Genomic DNA, 21,635 nt, shown 5'->3' with positions numbered 1-21,635 from the left:
AAGTGTAAGTTCACCTTTATGGAAAAATCTGTAAGGTGAACAGGACCCCCTCAGGGGATTTCTAAGCCCCGAGGCGGCTATACCAAGGCTTTGAATGGGAGATCGCAGCACTGCAGGTCAATGGGACTTTTCTATAAAAGGTGAACTTGCCCTTTAACTGCCTGGCTGCCCCTGTACAGAACATGATAAAACCAGAAAGGAAGCAACTGCAGTAATTACCATGAATATGATATGTGAGAAGTTGAACGCTGCGCTTCTTAGAAAATGGCGCAAAGTATACACTGATCAGCCATAACTTTATGACCACTGACAAGAAAAGTGTATAAGATTTTCTGGTTAAAAGGACACTTGAAAATGGGGTCGATATGTTAGGCCTGACGAAGCACACGGTTATGTGTGTGAAACGCATTGATGTAGGCAGCACAGCATAGCCCTGTGCTCCAACGTGTGTTCTATTATCGTGGCAGTGTGAATCTCCCTACACCATAAGCCCATTCTAGTGCTGAGGTACCTGGATAACTACGGCCATATCGTTGACACCAATACAAAGTTCCAGGCCAAACCAACTGGCTATTTAGCAGCAGACTGCAGAGGTGACACACTGGAACGTCAAGGAATGGTAAGAGCTTCCAGGCAGTTCTTTACACTGGTCTCACGTATGGAACTATGATGCTGATGTTCAAGCATAGTTTATGTATCTACCTCTAAACTGCACCTACCGTAATTCGTGCAATAAGAACTAAGATGGTTGATGCATACTTTTTGTCATCTGCTGAAGGAACCCCTTTGTACTTCAAATAGAAGGGTGGTTACACCCTGTGAATTAATAGCTTGGTTAGCGCCATGCTGTAATACACTACACGGGCAGGCCATCATGATATCCTTATCTATGCCGCAAGACAAACCACCACGTAAACTGTCAACTATCAGGCAGTGGTTTTATACCACAGTTTTCTATTTATGAGTATAGGGTGTGAATTTATTCCCTTGTTCTACTGCCATGATCACTATATGGAAGGTGTTCTGTGTCTGTACACCACTTGAAGTCTCCATCTTTGGATACAATTCTAATATTAGAGCTGTATGCATTGTTACTGTAAACCTTAGGTGATATTACTAATCGACTGCATAGTACACAAGCTTCATTGGATGCATGTACTGTACATTAAAGTTCCCAGTTAATATGCACCCCAGCCCATGCACTTTGAGAGCTGTAGTCAATGGTCTATGTTTGTGAGTGCAGGGCCTCGTTTCTGTTATGTATAGTGACAACGTTGTCATTACATTTTAATTGTGGGTGTTTGGAGTTCAGAACCATCTGGTTCTATATTTTATTGAACCAATTTGTATTTTTCTTGTTCAAATAAAAAAATGTTTCTATTCCTATATAGTTACCATGGTTGGTACTAAATACTCAACTATTTTGTAGAAGACACCGCATTCGGTATCCTGTATTTCACTTTTTGGTGTATATGGCCAGTTAAAGAGGTACCCTCTCCCACAGAACGAATCAGTAAGAAGTTATTCCCAACATATGGGTTTAGGACCCTGTGAGCTTTTTCCTTTTATTTTAGATATGTTAGGCAGCAAGTGAACATGCTGTCTCTAAAGTTGATGTGTTAAAAGCAAAAAAAATGGCCAAGCGTAAGGACTTGAGCAACTTTGACAAGAGACAAATTAACATGGTGAGACAACTGGGTTAGACGATTTCCAAAACTGCAACTCTTGTGGGATGTTCCCAGTCTGCAGTGGTCAGGACCTAACAAAAGGTGGTCCAAGGAAGGAAAACTGGTGAACTGACAATAGGGTCATTGGTGGCCAAGGCTCACTGAATGCATGTGGGGAGCGAAGGCTGGCCAATAGAAAAGCTACTTTAGCTCAAATTGTTGAAAAAGTTAATGATGGTTCCGACAGAAAAGTCTCAGAACACAGTGCAGTTTATTGCATATGGGGCAGTGTAGCTACAGACCGGGCAGGGTACCCAGACTGGACTATGTCCACAGCCAAAAGTGCCTGCAACATGGAAGCTCAAGCTGTTGTCCTCCAGCTGTTGCAGAACTATAAGTCCCATCATGCCTCTCTTTGGGAGTCAGCCTTGCAATGGCTCATGGGACTTGTAGTTCCACAACAGCTTGATGGCCACAGGTTGAGCACCCATGGCCTATAATGAGCACATGAGTGTCAGAACTGGACCACAGAGCAATGGAAGAAGGTGACCCGGTCTGATGAATGTTTCCTTTTACATCATTTATAAGACGAAGTGCGTTTGCATCTTTTACATGGGGAAGAGATGGCACCAGGATGTACTAGGAGAGGAGGCCAGCCAATGGAGGAAGTGTGATGCTTAGGGCAATGTTCAGCTGGGAAGCCTTAGGGCTTGCAATCATGTGTTTTTTTTTTTCTTGGACACGTACCACCTACTTAAACATTGGTGACCACGTACACCCCTTCATGAAAACTGTATTTCCTGATGGCAGTGGCCTCTTTCAGCAGGATAATGTACCTTGTCACACTGGAAAATGGTTCAATAATGGTTTGGGCAAAACAACAATGAGTTTGAGGTGTTGGCTTCAAATTCTCCAGATCTCAATCCAATCCAGCATCTGTGGGATGTATTGGAAAAACAAGTTTGATCCAATGCGATCCCACCTTGAAACTTTCAGGACTTCAAGGATCTGCTACTGATGCCTTGGTGCCAGATACCACAGCATACCTTCAGAGGTCTGGTGGTATCCATTCCTTGACAGGTCAAGGCTGTATTGGCGGCAAAAAGGGGGACCTACTCAATATTACGTGGGCGCTTAAAAAGTTATGGCTGATGAAGCTTTTATTGCTAGCTTTTTGCCGTTTCCATTAGGTCTCTATAATTAATTAGCATCATTTTCTAGCAAGCAAGGTGTTTATGGATTCAAAATTGTTCCCTCTCTCCTCTCTCCTCTCTCCTCTCTCCTCTCTCCTCTCTCCTCTCTCCTCTCTCCTCTCTCCTCTCTCCTTTTAAACTAGAAGTAAAGCCAAAACTTTTTTCTCATTTTGAATAGAGTTAGGGAGGACAGTTTTTTTTAGTCCCATTGGGGAGATTTCCCTTCGCTTCCTGTTCCATAGCCACAACAGAAAGTGAGAGGAAATCCCTGGTTTTCACTAGAAATAGTTTCTCCATTGGATGATTTCCACTTCTATTCCTGTTCTGGTGACAACTCAAAATTTGGGATTTTCTTTCACCAGTAAAAAATACAGAGGGCGAATACCCTAACTCAGCAATAAACACATAACCAGGTGTCTTTAATCTCTCTCCACTAAAAGTGATACAAAATGTTTGTCCTAAAATGTAAATCTACTTAAAATTTAGAGAACTGGATGACACTGCTCTAAAAGCCCTTCTCACTATACATGCTACAAATTGTGAACATATTTTATATTTAGCTTATATAGGTAAACTAATGCATCTTTAGAGCCGGTTCACACTGGGGCGACTCGTCAGACGGCTCAGCCGCCTGACATGTCGCGTCCCATTCAATACAATGGAACCGTTCTAATAGGAGCGACGCAAGTCGCTCTGACTTAGAAAAAGGTTCTTGCACGACTTCGGGGGCGGCTCGGGGCGACCTGCATTGACTTCTATACAGAAGTCGTTTTGCAGGTCGCCTCTGAAGTCGTCTTCAGGACGACTTGCAGAGTCGCCCGAGAAGTCGTGCCGCGGAAGTGTGAACCGGATATAGGCTTCATGTAATAAATAGCACAAACAGGACTGGGAAAGGAAGCAGCACCATTCTAAGCAAATCAGGCTGTATTGGTGTGTGCCCATTCTTTGTCTTTGAGCATGTTTACTGCTATGGAAATGTATGCAATGATTTCATTGGTGTGTTGCTACCCTTTCATTGTCTATTCTCCCCAGAAGTGGATAAAAATGACTAAGGAAAAAGAACTTCTGCAATCATTTCCCATGATCTCTATTTATATCAGATACCATGAAATGTGGCGTACACATTAAATAGGGCGAACGGTCGGCTGGTTTTCCTTGTTATTTCACAGCAATTTGGAACCGAGGATAGAAATAATGTATGAAAATTCTCGTACGACAAAAGCTATTTCTTTGTTGTATCTGATCATGCGCAGTCTTTCGTAGCTGATATTTCTTTTATGAAAATCATAAGAAAACAGTACACAATAAACAAAAATCCTCCATTTTGTTCACTTACGAGATTTTTTTTTGGAGTTTGTCCCTTAGGAAATTTTCGTTTGCAAAGTCGGAACCGGATGTCAAAAGTTATGTACACACTATACAAAAATTGAACAATCATGCCGCATACAGAATTTTTCTGTATAGTATGTACAGGGCTTAAGAAAAGGACATATATTAGTTGGTTTACATTTGAGACTCTGAGATTTCGGCTTGAGTTCTGATTTAATGCCTATTTTTACTTAAAATGTAAAAAAGAAAAAGCAGAAGAATAAATAGTGCAATATGGGCAATTTTGACAGATAATGGTATACTAAAGATGACAAAATTTGAAAAATACATACCGAGCAACTGTCAACACCTCCTTGCATGAAGCCAGCACAAAGCATTCTGGGACTGATCTGAATGGGGTAAAATTTTCTGCATGTCTGATCCCCAACTATGGTAACAGAGGCTTTCTGCAGTTGTCTGGACATTGGACCTGAGATACATACAAGCCAAAGTTCATATATGGACATTAAGGCAGAATCCAGACATTATTTTACATGATTTTACGTGATTTATAGAGCACTGATTTTGCTGAAAGATTACCTCCTTCTTTAGTAGATCCCCAACCTGTGATAAAGCATTTGGTTCCCTCTGAAAAGCTGTGACTTGTGTCTGGAAGGCAGATGGGCTTGATCAAATTAGTAAAGGAGAGTGGTGAAGGCAGCTCCAGTAGGGCCACATCATTGTCCAGTGTGTAGACATTGTAGAAAGGATGCTTATGTATCCGAAAAATCTTTTCCACTCTTCCCTCCACTCCATTAAGAAAGGGGGTCCCCAAGTATGCTGCCCACAGTTTTGGATCACTGTAGCTGACAATAATGAAAAGAACAGTCATGATGGAAATCATACAGGTGTATAGCAATTGTGGAAACTTTGTTTTTCTGTTTTGGAGAAGACCAGAACTGAAATAGGAAAACCACTAGCCACAAAATGCATCGCTTTATCAGTAACATATGGATTGAGTATCTGAATCCAAGTGCTTTCCTTGAGGGCTTAGATCACTGATGGTCAACTTACTTAATAAGTCCTCAAATGTGGCTCCTGACATCACCAAGGGGCCACACCTGTTTTTAGTGAGTGCATCTCTATATAAAGTTATACAGAGAAGCTACAACAGGAGACAGAGACTGCAAACGTGCTATTAGAAATAATTGTAGACTGAGGACATGCTTCAGGAGACAGTTATAGCCTTGAGATACGTTACTTGAAACAGCTAAAGACCACTGCTATTGATTTAGAAGTCAACATTTGTACTCCCCACAGCCCTCTTAAAAATGAATAATACTACAATTGATACTTCTCTTATTAAGGTCCATTATAAAAGATCAGAGATAAAAAAAACAACATTAAAATGAAAAGGGATGGACAGCACCGAAAATATTCTGTAAGTATATAGTGTGAAAGAAAGAATCAAACCATTAACTATTTTAAGCTACTCTAAAGATAATTATTATTTCACTGGCTAGATTAACAACTAAACCAGACCACTGTCTGCAGGGGCCCCAAGGCCTGCAGTGAATGCCAAAGGGCCCCAAGCGCCCCCCAAGGTGCAAATATCTACAACAACAGTTTTCAATCTGTTTATCTGACCTTGTGTTTTTTTGGAACATATACTGTATAAGTAAAAGCACATTTGTGTGCCTGAATTCACCTGCTACATCCGCAACAAATTTAAATATATTAAATAAAAGAACAGTGAATGGATGCTGCATTTGGGGCATATAATAGACTGTTAATAGGTAAAAATCTAAAATGATTAGTTGAAAAATCCTCAGCAAATTTAAAATTTGACTCTTTATATAAATAGGTACATTTGTACTTTCTACTGATCTACGCATAGGACTTTCCTGAAATTAACCCTAAAAAATTACCTTGGATAAATACAACACTGGCTAATAATTCTAATATACAAACTTTCTATTAAAAATTGAACAACCACTGAATTAAATGGAAAATTACACATTTTAGATAAATACTTACATAGCCAAAACTGACTTTCACCTAGCTGTCTCTGGCTTTAGTGCCATCTGAGACACTAATCCAAATATACTATGTAGCCAAAGGTTTAAGGAGTCTAACCATTACACCTATATGAGAATGCTGGACATCCCAAAACCATGTACATTGCTATAGACCAGTGATGGCGAACCTTGGCACCCCAGATGTTTTGGAACTATGATGCTCAACTACAGAGTGCATTAGTATCATGGGAAATGTAGTTCCAAAACATCTGGGGTGCCAAGGTTCGCCATCACTGCTATAGACCCCCTCCCCATCCCTACCCACTTTCTTTGAGATTTTATACCCTTCACTCTTCTAGGAAGACTGTTCACAAGAGATTGGAATGTGTCTGTGGACATTTATGCTGAGTCAGCCATTACAGCATTTTTTTAAATCTAGCACTGATGTTGGACAAGAGAACCTGGCTTGCAATCAATGTTCCAACTGTTCCCAGTGTTCAGTAGGGTTGAGATTAGGGCTCTGTGCAGACCTGTCAACTTTCTCCACTCCAAATTTATCAAGTTTTTACAGACCTTATTTGTTAACCAGCGAAATCATTTTGAATCATAAAGCAGTTTAGGTCACCCCTCGTATAACCCCCACCTCTATCCATCATACCTATTCCTAGGAGGTTGAACACCTTTCCCCCTGCTCTGCTGAAAAATAGTTCAACTGTATTTTTGCTAGCATTCTATTTTTGTGATATTTCTTTAATGATTTCAATCAGGATCCTTTACACACTGCTGATATTTTTCTTCTCCGTGGCCCGGATTCAGATAGGTGATACGACGGCGTATCTCCTGATACGCCGTCGTATCTCTGATCAGAGAATCAGAGAATCAGTTACGCATAGATTCCCCTAAGATCCGACCAGCGTAAGTGTCTTACACCGTCGTATCTTAGGCTGCATATTTACGCTGGCCGCTAGTTGGCGCTTCCGTATAGTTACGCGAGGAATATGCTAATTAGGTATTTACGCCGATTCAGAAACGTATGTCCCGCCGGCGCATTTTTTTACGTCGTTTACATTAGGCTTTTTTCGGCGTATAGTTACCCCTGCTACATGAGGCGTAGCTAATGTTAAGTATGGACGTCGTTCCCGCGCCGAGTTTTTAAAAATTGACGTCGTTTGCGTAAGTCGTTCGCGAATAGGGCTGTACGTCATTTACGTTCAAGTCGAATCCAATACGACCTTGCGGCGTACTTTGGAGCAATGCACACTGGGATATTTCACGGACGGCGCATGCACCGTTCAAAAAAAACATCAAAAACGCGGGGTCATCTGAAATTTAAATAAAACACGCCCACAACATCCCCATTTGAATTAGGCAGGCTTACGCCGCCACACATATGTTACGCCGCCGTAACTAAGGGCGCAAGTTCTTTCTGCATACCGAACTTGCGCCCAAAGTTACAGCGGCGTAATGTATCTAAGATACGTTACGCCCGCCCATAGATAGAGCATTCTATCTGAATCCGGGTCCATGACTTTTATCAAGCTTTCCACATTGTTTCTTGCACTAGTTTCTATACAGCAGCTATCTGGATTGGATCATCCTCAGACCCCACTAGACAAGGCTAACATGGAATGTAATTTTCAAGCACTGGGCTCAGCATTGTGGCTCTTTCCAGATCTCTTACTCTTGGTTGCCTTAGTTCCACTGTTTTTTGCATGGTCTTTTCTTTTTTTAGACTTGATTCAGACCTTGATTTCTCTCAAATGTTCTGTTGTGGGATTGACCCTACATCAGTTGGACCACTCAGTTGGGCTGCTTTTGGACCTCTCAGCTGTTTCAGAATCCCTGAATTCCGGTGTCCCTTGATGGACAATAATATTTTTGTACTTACCATAAAATCCTTTTCTTGAAGTCCATTGAGAGTTACAGGTCCTGTCCCTTTGTGTTACTGGCCCTATGTATTGCTTTCTCACAAAACTTAGGCATGTTGAGGCATGAGTTGAGGCAAGGTTATATGGGGGCTAACTTACATTTTTTTTGTCCCTACCTCTTGAAAACAGCAGTATAACCTACAAGTTTAAAGGAACACTAAAGGTTCGTTTTTTATTAGATCAATTGATTGCTGTAAGCTAGAGCATTTAAATATCACTTACCTCGTTTTTCCTTTTGACCTCCAAAATACAGTAATCCAGGTTTGAAAATGCCATTTCCTGTCTCTCCTCTTCTTGCTTTCCACCAGCATCTGAGCCGTTTTGCATGGTGGAAAGCAGAATGTGCTCATCCCCTCCCTATGACTACAGCCCTGCGTGAAGATGCTCTCTTATCCCTCACAGGCATGGAGGCTAAGCCTAATAGGAACTGTAGTTCCCATTAGGCCGTGATGTAGCAAGAATGAATGCGCACCGCAAACCAGGAAGTCAGTGAGAATAACGATTCAGGAGTGACGGAGGTGAATAAAACAGCTCGATTTCAACAGGTATCAAACTAGTTATAATGCAAAATATTACTTTTTACTTTATCAGCTACTGTCAGACTTTAATTTAAGGGGAAAATATTTTTGTCTTTACAACCCCTTTAAGAATTCCTGAATTCCTGCATCTCTCAACGGACTTCAAGAGAAAGATTTTATGGTAAGTGCAATCTTTTTATTTTTTTCTCAACACTGTCAGCGCTGACCATTATTTATTTATTTATTTATTTATATTTATAACAATTTATAACATAATTAATTATTGTAGCCACTTACACCAGTGCTGATTTTTTTTTTTATTGCAGCCAATGACACTAGTTCTAGGGGTTACATTACTGCCAATTACACTAACTGTAGCTTATAGCTTGTGCTTATTTTACTCCCACACTACAAGCATGAAGCCATACCCAATTCATTGGCCATGCCTGCAGATATTTAGTGGGCGTGATACCTTCAAGGTGTCCTTCCTATTTTAAAATGTTGGCAACTATAAAGGAAATGAGCTCCTGTGCATTGGGCTATTTGATGTCCTAAGTTAAAGTGTCACTAAACCCACATCATAAAAAACTATCAATAAATGCTGTATTACATGCTGTTCATACAAACTCAGTCAATATGAGATTAATTTTCTGTATTCTGTAAAAAAAAACTGGTTGATCCTGCTATTCTCTATCTCCCCCTTCTCTCCATGTCCCAAATGCAGCTAGGGATTTTGCAGTGCAGCATTGGCAGTTCTGCACATGCTCAGTTTTCCGTCAGTTTCTATGCTGAGCATTTCCTCCCTATTACATTTGAGCAGCCCATGTGACTATAGAGTCACACATGTGGGCGTATAGACAGTGGTAAATTCCAGCCCAGTCCTTCCCTCCTCCTCCATCTCCACTAACCAGCTAAACACAATGGGGACAGGATATTACCTGTAGATTGATGAAGGCTTCACCTCCCTCTTATTCTAAGACAGAGGCTGGAGGAGTGTGACACAGCCTGTACCTGGCAGAAATCCGCCCACATTATTCCCAAAAAATAATAAAGATCGGATTTCAAATATATATTTGTATGACAATTTAAAACAGTTTATTGATATTACATATTTATTTTATTCTGTATTCTAAAGGCTATTCTTTTAATTTTAAACATGTGACCAGCAGCAGAGGACTGGAAGCTGTATTGAGCTGTAAAAGCATTTCAAATATTGCCTATTGATCATTTTAAGTACTGTAATATACACAATCCGTTCCATGCAGTACAATTATTCACCTTTCTGCCTAAGAAAAAATAGCCAATGGAAATGAGAGGAGTACCATCAATGAATCACTAATTTTACCAAAGTGGAAACTGAATTTTGCTTATTAAGCTGGTTAGGTGTAATTTGCTTGAAAACTTATTATTTTTATTTTTATTTTTTTATTTTTTAGAGGGTGTTTTTAAGGGGGAAATCTATTTAAGGTAATTTTGTTTATTTCATTTTTTTTTTGTATTGTCTTTTTTTTTTCATTTTCTTGTGCTTTTTGACTGCAACTTGTGTACTATCAATTTAATGTTTTATCATACTTTCTTTCCCACTGTCAAAACCAGCTTCAGTAATACTTAGGAACCATTTAAAGCCCATTGCACTCCTTAAACACCTTAATTTTGCCCTCTCTATTGACTCGAATGCAGTTTACTAAAGTGGCAACGATTTGCTGAAATTGTTAGATTTTTTTTATAGAAGATAAAATTCATTAATCTCTAGTAACCAGTACAAAATAAATAATGCCCAAAAAATAGCTACATGTCAAAGCAGTGGGCGGCAGACAGCAGCCAGCGGTCCGAGATGAGCACAGCTCCACATTTGTGTTCTTTTCTTCGCAGCCAGAGACTAACTTGCCATGGCCACTCTCCTCTCAGGGAACCGCTTCCCCCGACTATCTTGTTAAAGGGTATTACTGGAGCTGCACCACAATCTGTTACAAAAGAAAAATAGACAAAAGTGTCAAAGAAAACATTTCGGTATCATTGAGAGGTAACTTTTAAGACATAAATTCTAAATTTGTGCAGGCTTACAATCTTGTACATCATTACCAGTTAAAAAAAGGGGGGATACAATTGACATCCTTTTTGTTTTGTTTTTTTGTTTAAAGGTCAAACCCTTCGCACTAATAGCTTCAGCTATTTATCCTGGATAACAGACAAACCCATGCTAATAATGCTTGACTTTCAGTAAAAACCTTTTGAATACGGTGGGTCAGGACAGAAAATCTGTCAGATTGCAGATCCTGTTCTGTCAGACAACTGTCACCTGGAAAGGAAATGAGGGCAAATCTTTCCAATAGGGACACAGACAGCAAGTTCTGAGATATGTTCTAATCCTTCTTCACCCTACTAGAAAATGTGTTTTTATTTATAATTTTTTTAATATATTTTTTTGGGTGGATGGCATTTTATACTAGGTAGCTTCCTCTCTCTTCTTGTTATAACACCTTTTAAATAGACAGAAAATGTGAAGAAATCACTATTACTTCCTGTTACTGGACACAGCAATAACAAATTGGCAGCAAAAGAGTACCATACCATTCTTTATTAAATCAGGATAAAAGGAAATAAGATGTCATCTATGCTCATGCTCTATGCTCATGCATTTCAGCCTTGTAGGGGCTTTAATCATAGCCATGATGAATCATAAGCTATGTATAAGGCCCCTACAAGGCTAAAACGTGTGAGCCTGGAGAATAGGGATGAGCCGAACACCCCCCCGTTCGGTTCACACCAGAACCTTCGAACGGACCGAACGTTCGCGCGAACATTTAGAACCCCATTGACGTCTATGAACTTGAACGTTCAAATTCAAAAGTGCTCATTTTAAAGCCTAATATGCAAGTTATTGTCGTAAAACGTCTTTGAGAACCCGGGTCTTGCCCCAGGGAATATGTATCAATGTAAAAAAAGTTTTAAAAACAGTTGTTTTTTCAGGAGCAGTGATTTTAATGATGCTTAACCACTTAAGCCCCGGACCATATTGCTGCCTAAAGACCCAAGGTGTTTTTACAGTTTGGGACTGCGTCGCTTTAACAGACAATTGCGCGGTCGTGCGACGTGGCTCCCAAACAAAATTGGCGTCCTTTTTTTCCCACAAATAGAGCTTTCTTTTGGTGGTATTTGATCACCTCGGCGGTTTTTATTTTTTGCGCTATAAACAAAAATAGAGCGACAATTTTGAAAAAAATGCAATATTTTTTACTTTTTGCTATAATAAATATCCCCCAAAAACATATATAAAACTTTTTTTTTCCTCAGTTTAGGCCGATACGTATTCTTCTACCTATTTTTGGTAAAAAAAATCGCAATAAGCGTTTATCGATTGGTTTGCGCAAAATTTATAGCGTTTACAAATTAGGGGATAGTTTTATTGCATTTTTATTCTTTTTTTTTTTTTTTACTACTAATGGCGGCGATCAGCGATTTTTTTCGTGACTGCGACATTATGGCGGACACTTCGGACAATTTTGACACATTTTTGGGATTTTTGTCATTTTCACAGCAAAAAATGCATTTAAATTGCATTCTTTATTGTGAAAATGACAGTTGCAGTTTGGGAGTTAACCACAGGTGGCGCTGTAGGATTTGGTGTACACTGTGTGTGTGTTTACAACAGTAGGGGGGTGTGGCTGTAGGAATGACGTCATTGATCGTGTCTTCCCTATAAAGGGGATGACGCGATCGATGCGCCGACACAGTGAAGCACGGGGAAGCCGTGTTTACACACGGCTCTCCCCGTTCTTCAGCTCCGGGGAGCGATCGCAACGGAGCGGCTATAAACAAATAGCCGCGCCGTCGTCCCGGATCGCTCCCCGAGGGGACCCGACCGCCGCAAGTCGCGGGGGGGGGTCCCGATCGGACCCCCCACCCACGTCTAGGCAGGGACGTACAGGTACGCCAATGTGCCTGTACGTGCCATTCTGCCGACGTATATGTACATGCGGCGGTCGGGAAGTGGTTAAATTAAAAAAAAAAAAAATGAAAAATTCCTTTAAATATTGTACCTGCTGGGTGTCTATAGTATGCCTGTGAAAACGTCTTTGAGAACCCAGTTCTTGCCCGAGGGAACATGTATCAATGGAAAAAAAGTTTTAAAAACGACCGTTTTAAAACTTTTTTTCCATTGATACATGTTCCCTCAGGCAAGACCCGGGTTCTCAAAGACGTTTTCACAGGCATACTTTTAGACACCCAGCAGGTACAATATTTAAAGGAATTTTTTTATTTTTATTTAAGCATCATTAAAATCACTGCTCCTCAGGGTGTCTATAGTATGCCTGTGATAACGTCTTTAAATAGCACAATCACCTGCCTGCCAGTAAATTAGGAAGAACTGATCTAGCTAAACTATACAGTGTATAAATATATGTACAACACCTGGGATGTATATATATCCTCTACACACTGTAACATTAACTGACTAGCCTACCTGCCTGCCTGCTCTATCTACCTGCAAAAAATTACACTCTCTCTGTCTCACTCTGTTAACTGTCGCAACACAGGGTTACCCCTCTTGAAAAACCAACCCAGTGCCAAAGGGCATTTAATCTAGAAATCTACATGGCAAGGGCCCAATGTAGTTGGCTGGTTTGAATAAGCAGTAATTCATTGTCATTTTCTGCTGGTTGTTTTGATCAACTTAGAGTTCCCAGCATATCATTTGTACACTTTATCAATGAATGTAAATATGAATGGCAAATTAAAAAGTCGTTTTAAAAAAAATGAAAAGTTATTGTTTCCAGACTTTTATGAACTGGTTCACTATCATTCATGGTTGGCTTTGTAATGATTGTAATTTTCATTTGACTCAAATAATAAACATGTTATACTTACCTGATCTATGCAATGGTATTGCACAGAGCAGTCTCTTACCTCCTTTTTTGGTGTCCCTCGCTGTCGCTCTCTGTTCCTCCTCTTCTCTGAGTGCCACCATAGCAATTTGTGTGGGTGAACTTCCGAGCCATGCTGTGTGCTTCTATGGACACACACAGCACAGGTTTGGCCCTGCTCTCTGCTCACAAGATTTGGCTGACAGCAGTAGGATGACTGTGGTACCTCGTGGTTTTCTTATACACAGGCAGGTATACAGATGGTACGGTGGCACACATCCATACATAAATGAGCAGTCTGCCTAGGTCATGTAACAGGTGCTATATAATTGTTTTCCAATTCTGTCATCTTTTCCCATTGTAGGCAAGTTGTACTACATCTACTCACCACAGTTCAGCTCATCTGAGCCATTATGGCAGTCTGGGATTCCATCACACTCCGGGTTCGTCTTGCTGATGCAAACTCTATTAGAACACTTATATGTAGAAGCAGTACAGGGCACTAAAATAAAAACAATAAGTATTGCATTCAATAAAACAGCTCAGTTCTATTGCCTAAAGAAGTATTAATATTGAGATTTAATAAAGAAAAAAAAAAGCAGGGCTTTCTTAGAAATGTTTTAAATGAATGCTATATTCGTTTCGTAAAGGTTTCATTTATGAATTTCAAGAAGAATTTACAATACACATTCAAAGAAAAGAGACAACATTATTCAAACAGCACATATTACGCTGTATAAACTGTGGGCTAACAGTAGACAGCTTTGAGTGATCATCCCATTAAAACTGAGCCCAGGAATAAACCCTAAAGAGTGAATCAACTAACCACCACTAAAAAGTCTTTGGTGATAGCACAGGTTGAGTCAACCATCCTCATAACTAAGCAACAAGACTACATGGTGTATAGATTTAAAAAAACAAATCTTATGTTTCATTTTTCAGGTTTCAATGGTGGGCCAGTATCAACATGGGTTCAAAGGTACCAGGCTGAACAACTGGGGAGGCATTATAGATAGAAAAAAAGGTGCGTTCCTCACAGCTTTCCAAGCAGCTATAGCAATAAAAAGAAGAAAGCTAGGTATTTTGGGAGTTATAATGCAGAGATAAGATATAGTGCACAAAAGATAGACAAAGGAAGGGAATTACCTCTATCCAGAGAGTACAAATCGTCTGGTCAAGGAAGCTAAAGACTCCTAACTATTAATTGTATTTTACCTTATGCACCAAGTTTAATTTGAAAAGCAAAGTTATTCCCAGCTACACTGATAGGTATTTTGAATAACATAATGAAAAAAGGGAACACCCCATTTCCCTTCAAAAAAACTAAACAATTCCTGTACATATTTATCTCTACACTCTCTTGTAACATTCATCACCACTGCATTCCTTCCCTTAAGCTAGCCATACACATATACTGTACATTTATTCATTCATTCATCAGATAGAGAGCTCTCCATCTGCTTTGTATTGTATGTTACATGATCATTCACTGAATAAATGTCATCCAGTTCCTGATGACAGGTCATATTCTTAGTTGGTGGCACTGTTGCACCAGCCCACCCAACATCCTACAACTAAAATATGTTAGCAGGAGCAGGACATTTTTGGCCAAACAGTTCCTTCTATTTTTTTAGTGCTTATCCCTGAAGGGGCCGCTGAGTATGTACCCAGGTCTTACTTGTTATTACAGAGGCTGCCAGTCACAAGTTCCATGCACACTGACAATACAGGCTCAGTTTAGGGGATATCTTTTTTGAATTTTTGGACAAACCAGTTGAACAGGAGAGGGGTTTAAAGCGGAGTTCCGGCCACAATTTCACTTTTTAAATATAAATACCCCTGTAATACACAAGCTTAATGTATTCTAGTAAAGTTAGTCTGTAAACGAAGGTCCGTTTTGTTAGGTTGTTACAGCATTTAGACACTTTATAAAATAGAAATTGACTGGGGCCATCTTAAGTGTGGGTATCATGAAGCCAGACTGTATGACTTCCTGGATTTCAGCCTTGCAGATCTCGCACATGCTCAGTCCTGCACAAGCAGTGTAATAGGTTTCGGATCAGGTTTCAGCACCTGTACTGTCCAAGTCACATGATTCTTCGAGACTGGGGAGTGCACAGACTCCTGGAAAGTTACACCCACTACATTCCCAGGAGTCTGTGCGGTGTAGGTTAGGAAGCTTAAGCACCTAGGTGCAGGAAGAGGGAAGATTAACTATTCTGCCTAGCAACAACACTTTGAAGGCATCTAAAAAAAAAAAAAAAATTCTTAAAGGACTAATGACATTTTTTTAAAACTACTGATGTAATGTTATATTTATGGGTGGAACTCCACTTTAAGTGTCACAGGATACTCCAAAACAATAATAGCAATCAATAGGAAGACAAACTTCACATTAAATACTCATACCTGCAGTCACACATGAAAGTCCCAAATCAAGTCTTACTCACAGTGTCCCAGGAGCTGTATCCCACTCACCTTCCACCGGGAGATCCTCAGTGAGGGATATAACAGATCCTTCTCCAGGTTTCTGACAGTGCCTCCAGCACTAATCCTTTACCAGTCTTCCCCCAGGCCCTCTGCCTAGCTCCCGCTGTCACTCAGACTGAAGCAAAAATCCTTTTCTGAAGTCTTCTCTAGACCCTCAACCTAACTCCTGCTGAGGCCCAGACTGTAATCCTGCCTTCAGAGAAGCAGCCCCAAAAGAACTGGAGCCCTCCTAATAAAGGACACTCAGGAAAGGCCTCCCAAACATTTATCATCTTCCCAGCCACCTTATGGAATCCTCTTTTCAGGGATTGGCTGAGACATGATAAATATTCATGCTGGTCATTTGACGCTCTCTGCCCTATATTTTGGAAGCTTCTTTCAGAAGGATGTGAAAGAAGTCAAACATTCAGCTTAGTAACCCTGACTAGACAAAAACAATTGCTGCTCCACTGACTGCAGTGAAGCAAAAAACAAAATTTAGCCTAGCAGCCTAACTAAAGGAAGATACTACACAATTGTAGGATGTTGGATGGACAGGTGCAACAGTGCCACCAACTAATGGAATTTGGCCTGTCATCAGGAACTGGATGAAATTTGTATGGTGTATGGCCAGGTTTAGTACACTTACCTTTTCTTTCTGCGCTGTCCCTCTCCTTTTTACATCTTGGAGACAGTCACATGAACATTAAGGTCCAGCACCTGTATACCCGCTTTGAATCAGAACAATCTTTTCATTTCAGCTATGAGTATTGATTTGGCAAAAATTGTGTCATTACTTACAATACCAAACTAATACACATATTAACTTGACAGTGGTTCTTAGTGATTTTATTAAATAGCAGACCAGTATATATGAGGTATGCCAAAGATACTCTAATGAAGATTTTAGAGCATGTCTCAGACACCCATGTCCGCAACTGGTTAAATCCACTTCCACCATAAATTTCCATTCCTCACACCCTATGCCTATCAGCTATTTTAGGCCTGGTTTACATTTGCTTTGCCTTTTGAAAAGGGGTCTGCATTCAATCGCTGTTCAGAAGGCATATGACAGTTGGCGAGAATGCATTATATCGTCTTCTCACTGCCTGTTTTAACCCCTTAAACCATGCACCAGTATACAGTGGGGAAAATAATTATTTGATGCCCTGCAGATTTTGTAAGGCTGGGTTCACACTATCTGTGAAGCGGCTCACAGCAGGACCTGAAACGGATCCAAAGATGCACAGGACCCTTCTGCAGTGCGCTCTGCAGCCACCCCAGAGATGTGTGAACCGGCTCCATTGAGAGCCTCTTACACTCTCCTGTCATGCGAATTGGAAGCAGGGAAACCTGCATCCAATTTGCATAAGTGTGCACCCAGCCTCAGTTTGCCCACCTACAAAGAAATGAAGGGTCTAGAATTTTTATCATAGGTGTATTTTATATGATAGAGACAGAATATCAACCAACAATCCAGATACAAATGTTATAAATTGAGTTGCAGTTCAGTGACTAAAATGATCCCCAAGCAAAACATGATTTAGTACTTGGCGGAGAAACCCTTGATGGCAAGCACAGCGGTAAGACGTTTCTTATAGTTAGTTACCAGGTTTGCACACATCTCAGGTGGGATTTTGGTTCACTCTTCTTTACAGATCTTCTCTAAATCCTTAAAGTGGATGTAAACCCACTCTCATCCTTTCTAAACTACTGCCATAGTGCTGATCTATAAGGATATCATGCCTCCTGCTTGTCTCCTTACCTGTCAAATGTCTCCCCTCTGTCTGTTATAAGAACTGAAAAACTTCAGATTCTGTGGGTGGGTCTGTTGTCTGGAGCTCTGTGGGTGGAGTCGTGATGTCAGTAGACTCCCCGCCCTCCTCTACACTCCCCTTGTCAACATGCATTTTTTCCTATGTATTCCTTACACTAAATTCTGCTATGATCACTAACATCCAGTCAAAATCCAGAAAAGTAACCACATGACTTCAGAAAAGGAGTGGGGGTGGGAATTAAAAAATAATGCCTGTCTCCAGGCTAGTTCATGAGATATGTAAATAACTTGTCATTCACAGAAGGTTTTTCTCTGTAGGTCCGTTTTATTTCACTGAACAATAAAAGAGGATTGCTCAGAGCTGGATTAACTCTGTGTGGCAAGACTGGGCACAGATGATAGGAAATCTTATACTGTACATTGTGACATCAAAAAACAAAAATTTGGGTTTACATCCACTTTAAGGATTCTTGGCTGTCGCATGGCAACTCAAAGTTTCACCTCCCTCCATACATTTTCTATAGGATTACATTCCGGAGGCCACTCCATGACCTTAATGTGCTTCTTCTTATGCCACTTCTTTGTTTTCTTGGCGGTATGTTTTGGGTCATTGTCATGCTGGAAGCCCTATCCACGACCCATCTTCAGTGTTCTGACTGAGGGAAGAAGTTCTCAGATTTTACAGTACATGGCCCCGTCTATTGGCCCCTAAATGTGGCAAAGTCAGCCTGTACTTTTAGTAGAGAAACAGCCTAAAAGCATAATTTTTCCACCTCTCTGCTTGACTGTAGAGATGGTGTTCTTAGGGTCATAGTCAGCATTTTTTTCCTCCAAACATAGCGAGTCCAGTTAATGCCAAGGAACTCAATTGTGGTCACATCTGACCACAGCACATTCTCTCAATCCTTCTCTGAATCATTTCGATGTTCATTGGCAAACTTCAGACGGGCCCATACATGTGCCTTCTTGAGAAGTGGGATCTTGCGGGCGCTGCAGGATGTCAATCCATGATGGCGTATTGTGTTACCAATGGTTTCTTTGGTGACTGTGGTCCCAACTGCCTTAAAGGAGTTGTAAAGGAAATTTTTTTTTTTGCTGAAATGACTGTTTACAGGGTATAGAGACATAGGGGCAGATCCACGTACCTGCGCGTAAGAATCCGCCGGCGACAGCGTATCTAAGATACACTACGCCGCCGCAACTTATTTTATTTTTTTCGAATCCACAAAGAATTTGCGCCGTAAGTTACGGCGGCGTAGTGTATCTTTGGCGACGTAAGGGCGCGGAATTCAAATGGATGTAATGGGGGCGTGTTTTATGTTAATACGTCGTGACCCGACGTAAACAACGTTTTTTTTAAACTGCGCATGCGCCATCCGTGGGGGTATCCCAGTGCGCATGCTCGAAATTAACCTGGAAAAAGCCAATGCTTCCGACGGTGACGTCATTCTACGCAAATCCCTATTCGCGAACGACTTACGCAAACGACGTAAAACTTTCAAATTTCTACGCGGGAAGGACGGCCATACTTAACATTGAGTACGCCACCATATAGCAGCTTTAACTATACGCCGGAAAAAGCCGAACGAAAACGATGTAAAAAAATGCGCCGGCCGGAAGTACGTTCGTGGATCGCCGTAAATAGCTAATTTGCATACTCAACGCGGAATTCGACGGTAACGCCACCCAGCGGCCGCCGAAATATTGCACCTTATGATCAGAGGGCGTACTAAGACGTACGCCTGTCAGATCCCTCCAAGATGCCGTTGTATCTTGTTTTGTAGATACAAAACAAAGATACGACGCGGGAATTTTAAAATTACGCCGGCGTATCAATAGATACGCCGGCGTAAACCTTTTGTGGATCTGCCCCATAATAGTTAACTGATTCCTTTTAAAAATGATTAAAAATAGATAAGAATCAATCATATAATGTACCTATAGTTTTTTAGTTTCGTTTTTGCATGTTATCCTGCCTCTGTGCTATACAGAGCCATAGAGCAGTGATGGTTTTGAACATGAAACTACAAACTCCCAGTACTGTGGTCATCAGGAAATAGACAACCAGGAAGTGTCCAGAACAGAGAAGAATTACAGCAACATCAGAGCAAAAACGAAAAATGAGGACATGAAACCAGGACTGCAGTAAGGTAAAGGAAGCTATTTAGCTAAAAAAAATGTTTCCTTTAGTGACCCTTTAAGATCATTCACAAGCTTCTCCCATGAAGTTCTTCATGATGCTCCAGACTGAGGGCGATTAATGGTTATTTTGTTTTTCTTCTATTTGCTAATGATCGCTCTAACAGTTGTCTCCTTCTCAATAAACTTCTTGCAAATGGTCTTGTAGCCCATTCCAGGCCTTGTGCAAGTCTACAATCTTGTCCCTGATGTCTTTTGACAGTTCTTTGGAATTGCCCATGATGGTGAGGTTTAAATTGAAGAAAGACATTCTGTGGACAGGTGCCTTTTATACACATAACAAGTTGTCGTTAGGAGCACCTTCTTAAATTGACAGGACTAATCTGTGTACCACATGAGCACGTACTGTAGCCAGTCTGTGGGAGCCAGAATTATTGTTGGTTGGAAGGGGATCAAATACTTATTTTACTCACCGAACTGCAACTCAATTTATAACATTTGTATTGTGTGTTTTTTTCTGGATTTTAATATACTGTCCCTATAATTTAAAATACAACTATGATAACAATTATAGAGCCTTCATTTCTTTATAAGTGGGAAAACTTACAGAATCTGCAGGGGATCAAATAATTATTTCCCCCACTGTATCATGGCCCCCCAATTTAGTACTACCTGCCTGAACAAGACATAAAGGGAAAATTTTTGCAGCGAAATTTAGGAAACCCCATTAAATGATTGTTCCCATTTACATGCGTACTTAAATTGTTTACAAACATTTCTTACCTTTCCAGTTATTTCATTTCAAATTGCACCCCAATGCACTAATGCAAACCAACACCGCTGAGCAGGCATTGTGTTCCTGAAAATGAATTTTTTTCCACACTGGGGTGTGTTTGCAGCCCATTCAAAATGAATAAGCTGCTGAGACATACATTAATGCGTGATGTAATATGCATTCTTGTTTGTGTGTTACTGCACTGGAACAGCATGATGCCAGCCTAAATATATTTTAGACTATTTAAATGTGTTTTTTTTTACCTCACCTGGTCTTTGTGTGGGTCTGGGTGGCTCAGTGATCCTTAATGATGTAGTGGTAGTCCTGGCAGTAGTTGTCCTTTTGGTTGTACTTTTAGTTGTTGATTTTGGTGTGCTTCTTGTACTTTTCGTTTGTGACATTGTAGTCCTAGATACCGTGGTTGTCCTGCGGCCAGGGGAAGTTGGTGGTTGGATAGTGGATGGCCTTGTGGTGGTAGTCATGGGAGTTGTTGAAGGAACAGAGGACTTTGGAAGATTCATACCACTATCAGTAGTCCTCAGTACAGGAGCCACTGTGTCCAGGATCCAGTCCTTCAGTTTAGTAACTCTGCTATAAACCCCTGGCTTTTTTGCCTGGGCACATCCAATACCCCAGCTTACAATGCCTGCCAAGAAGAAAACACCTGGGCTCTCTTCACATGCCAAGGGTCCCCCAGAATCGCCCTTTAAAATATAAACTATGAGTGAGTAGAGAAATTAGGGTGCAGGCATTTTTCTTTATATGCAGTTTAGTCTTACCTGACAAGAATCCACTTTACCGTCAAGGAAACCTGCACAGATCATCCGTTCAGTAATGGAAAAGTTATAGAGGACACTGCAAATTTTCTGGTCTATTATCCCCACTGATGCTTTTTGCAAAACCTCTGGCTTGGACACTGTACAAAAGATAAGTGTTTATTTTTTATTTTTAATCTTATTGTTGAAGAGAACAGAAATG

The 21,635-nt window shown here is 40.6% G+C and overlaps 1 protein-coding gene across 1 annotated transcript in view; it reads right to left on the bottom strand.

Moving 5' to 3' along the window:
* Window positions 1-21,635, bottom strand: part of TMPRSS9 (transmembrane serine protease 9) — a 184,598-nt gene that overhangs the window by 1,878 nt on the left and 161,085 nt on the right. Inside the window, exons 15-20 of the mRNA XM_040325655.1 lie at window positions 21,437-21,573; window positions 20,926-21,361; window positions 13,886-13,999; window positions 10,425-10,596; window positions 4,769-5,034; window positions 4,522-4,658 (exon numbers count right to left, since the gene is read on the bottom strand). Coding sequence (XP_040181589.1) covers window positions 4,522-4,658; window positions 4,769-5,034; window positions 10,425-10,596; window positions 13,886-13,999; window positions 20,926-21,361; window positions 21,437-21,573 — 1,262 coding nt within the window. The remainder of the gene's footprint in view (window positions 1-4,521; window positions 4,659-4,768; window positions 5,035-10,424; window positions 10,597-13,885; window positions 14,000-20,925; window positions 21,362-21,436; window positions 21,574-21,635) is intronic.

Source organism: Rana temporaria, chromosome 1 (assembly GCF_905171775.1).
Source record: "Rana temporaria chromosome 1, aRanTem1.1, whole genome shotgun sequence".
NCBI lineage: Eukaryota > Metazoa > Chordata > Amphibia > Anura > Ranidae > Rana > Rana temporaria.
Note: the sequence above shows the minus strand (reverse complement) of the source record. Positions and strands in the feature narration are given on the sequence as shown.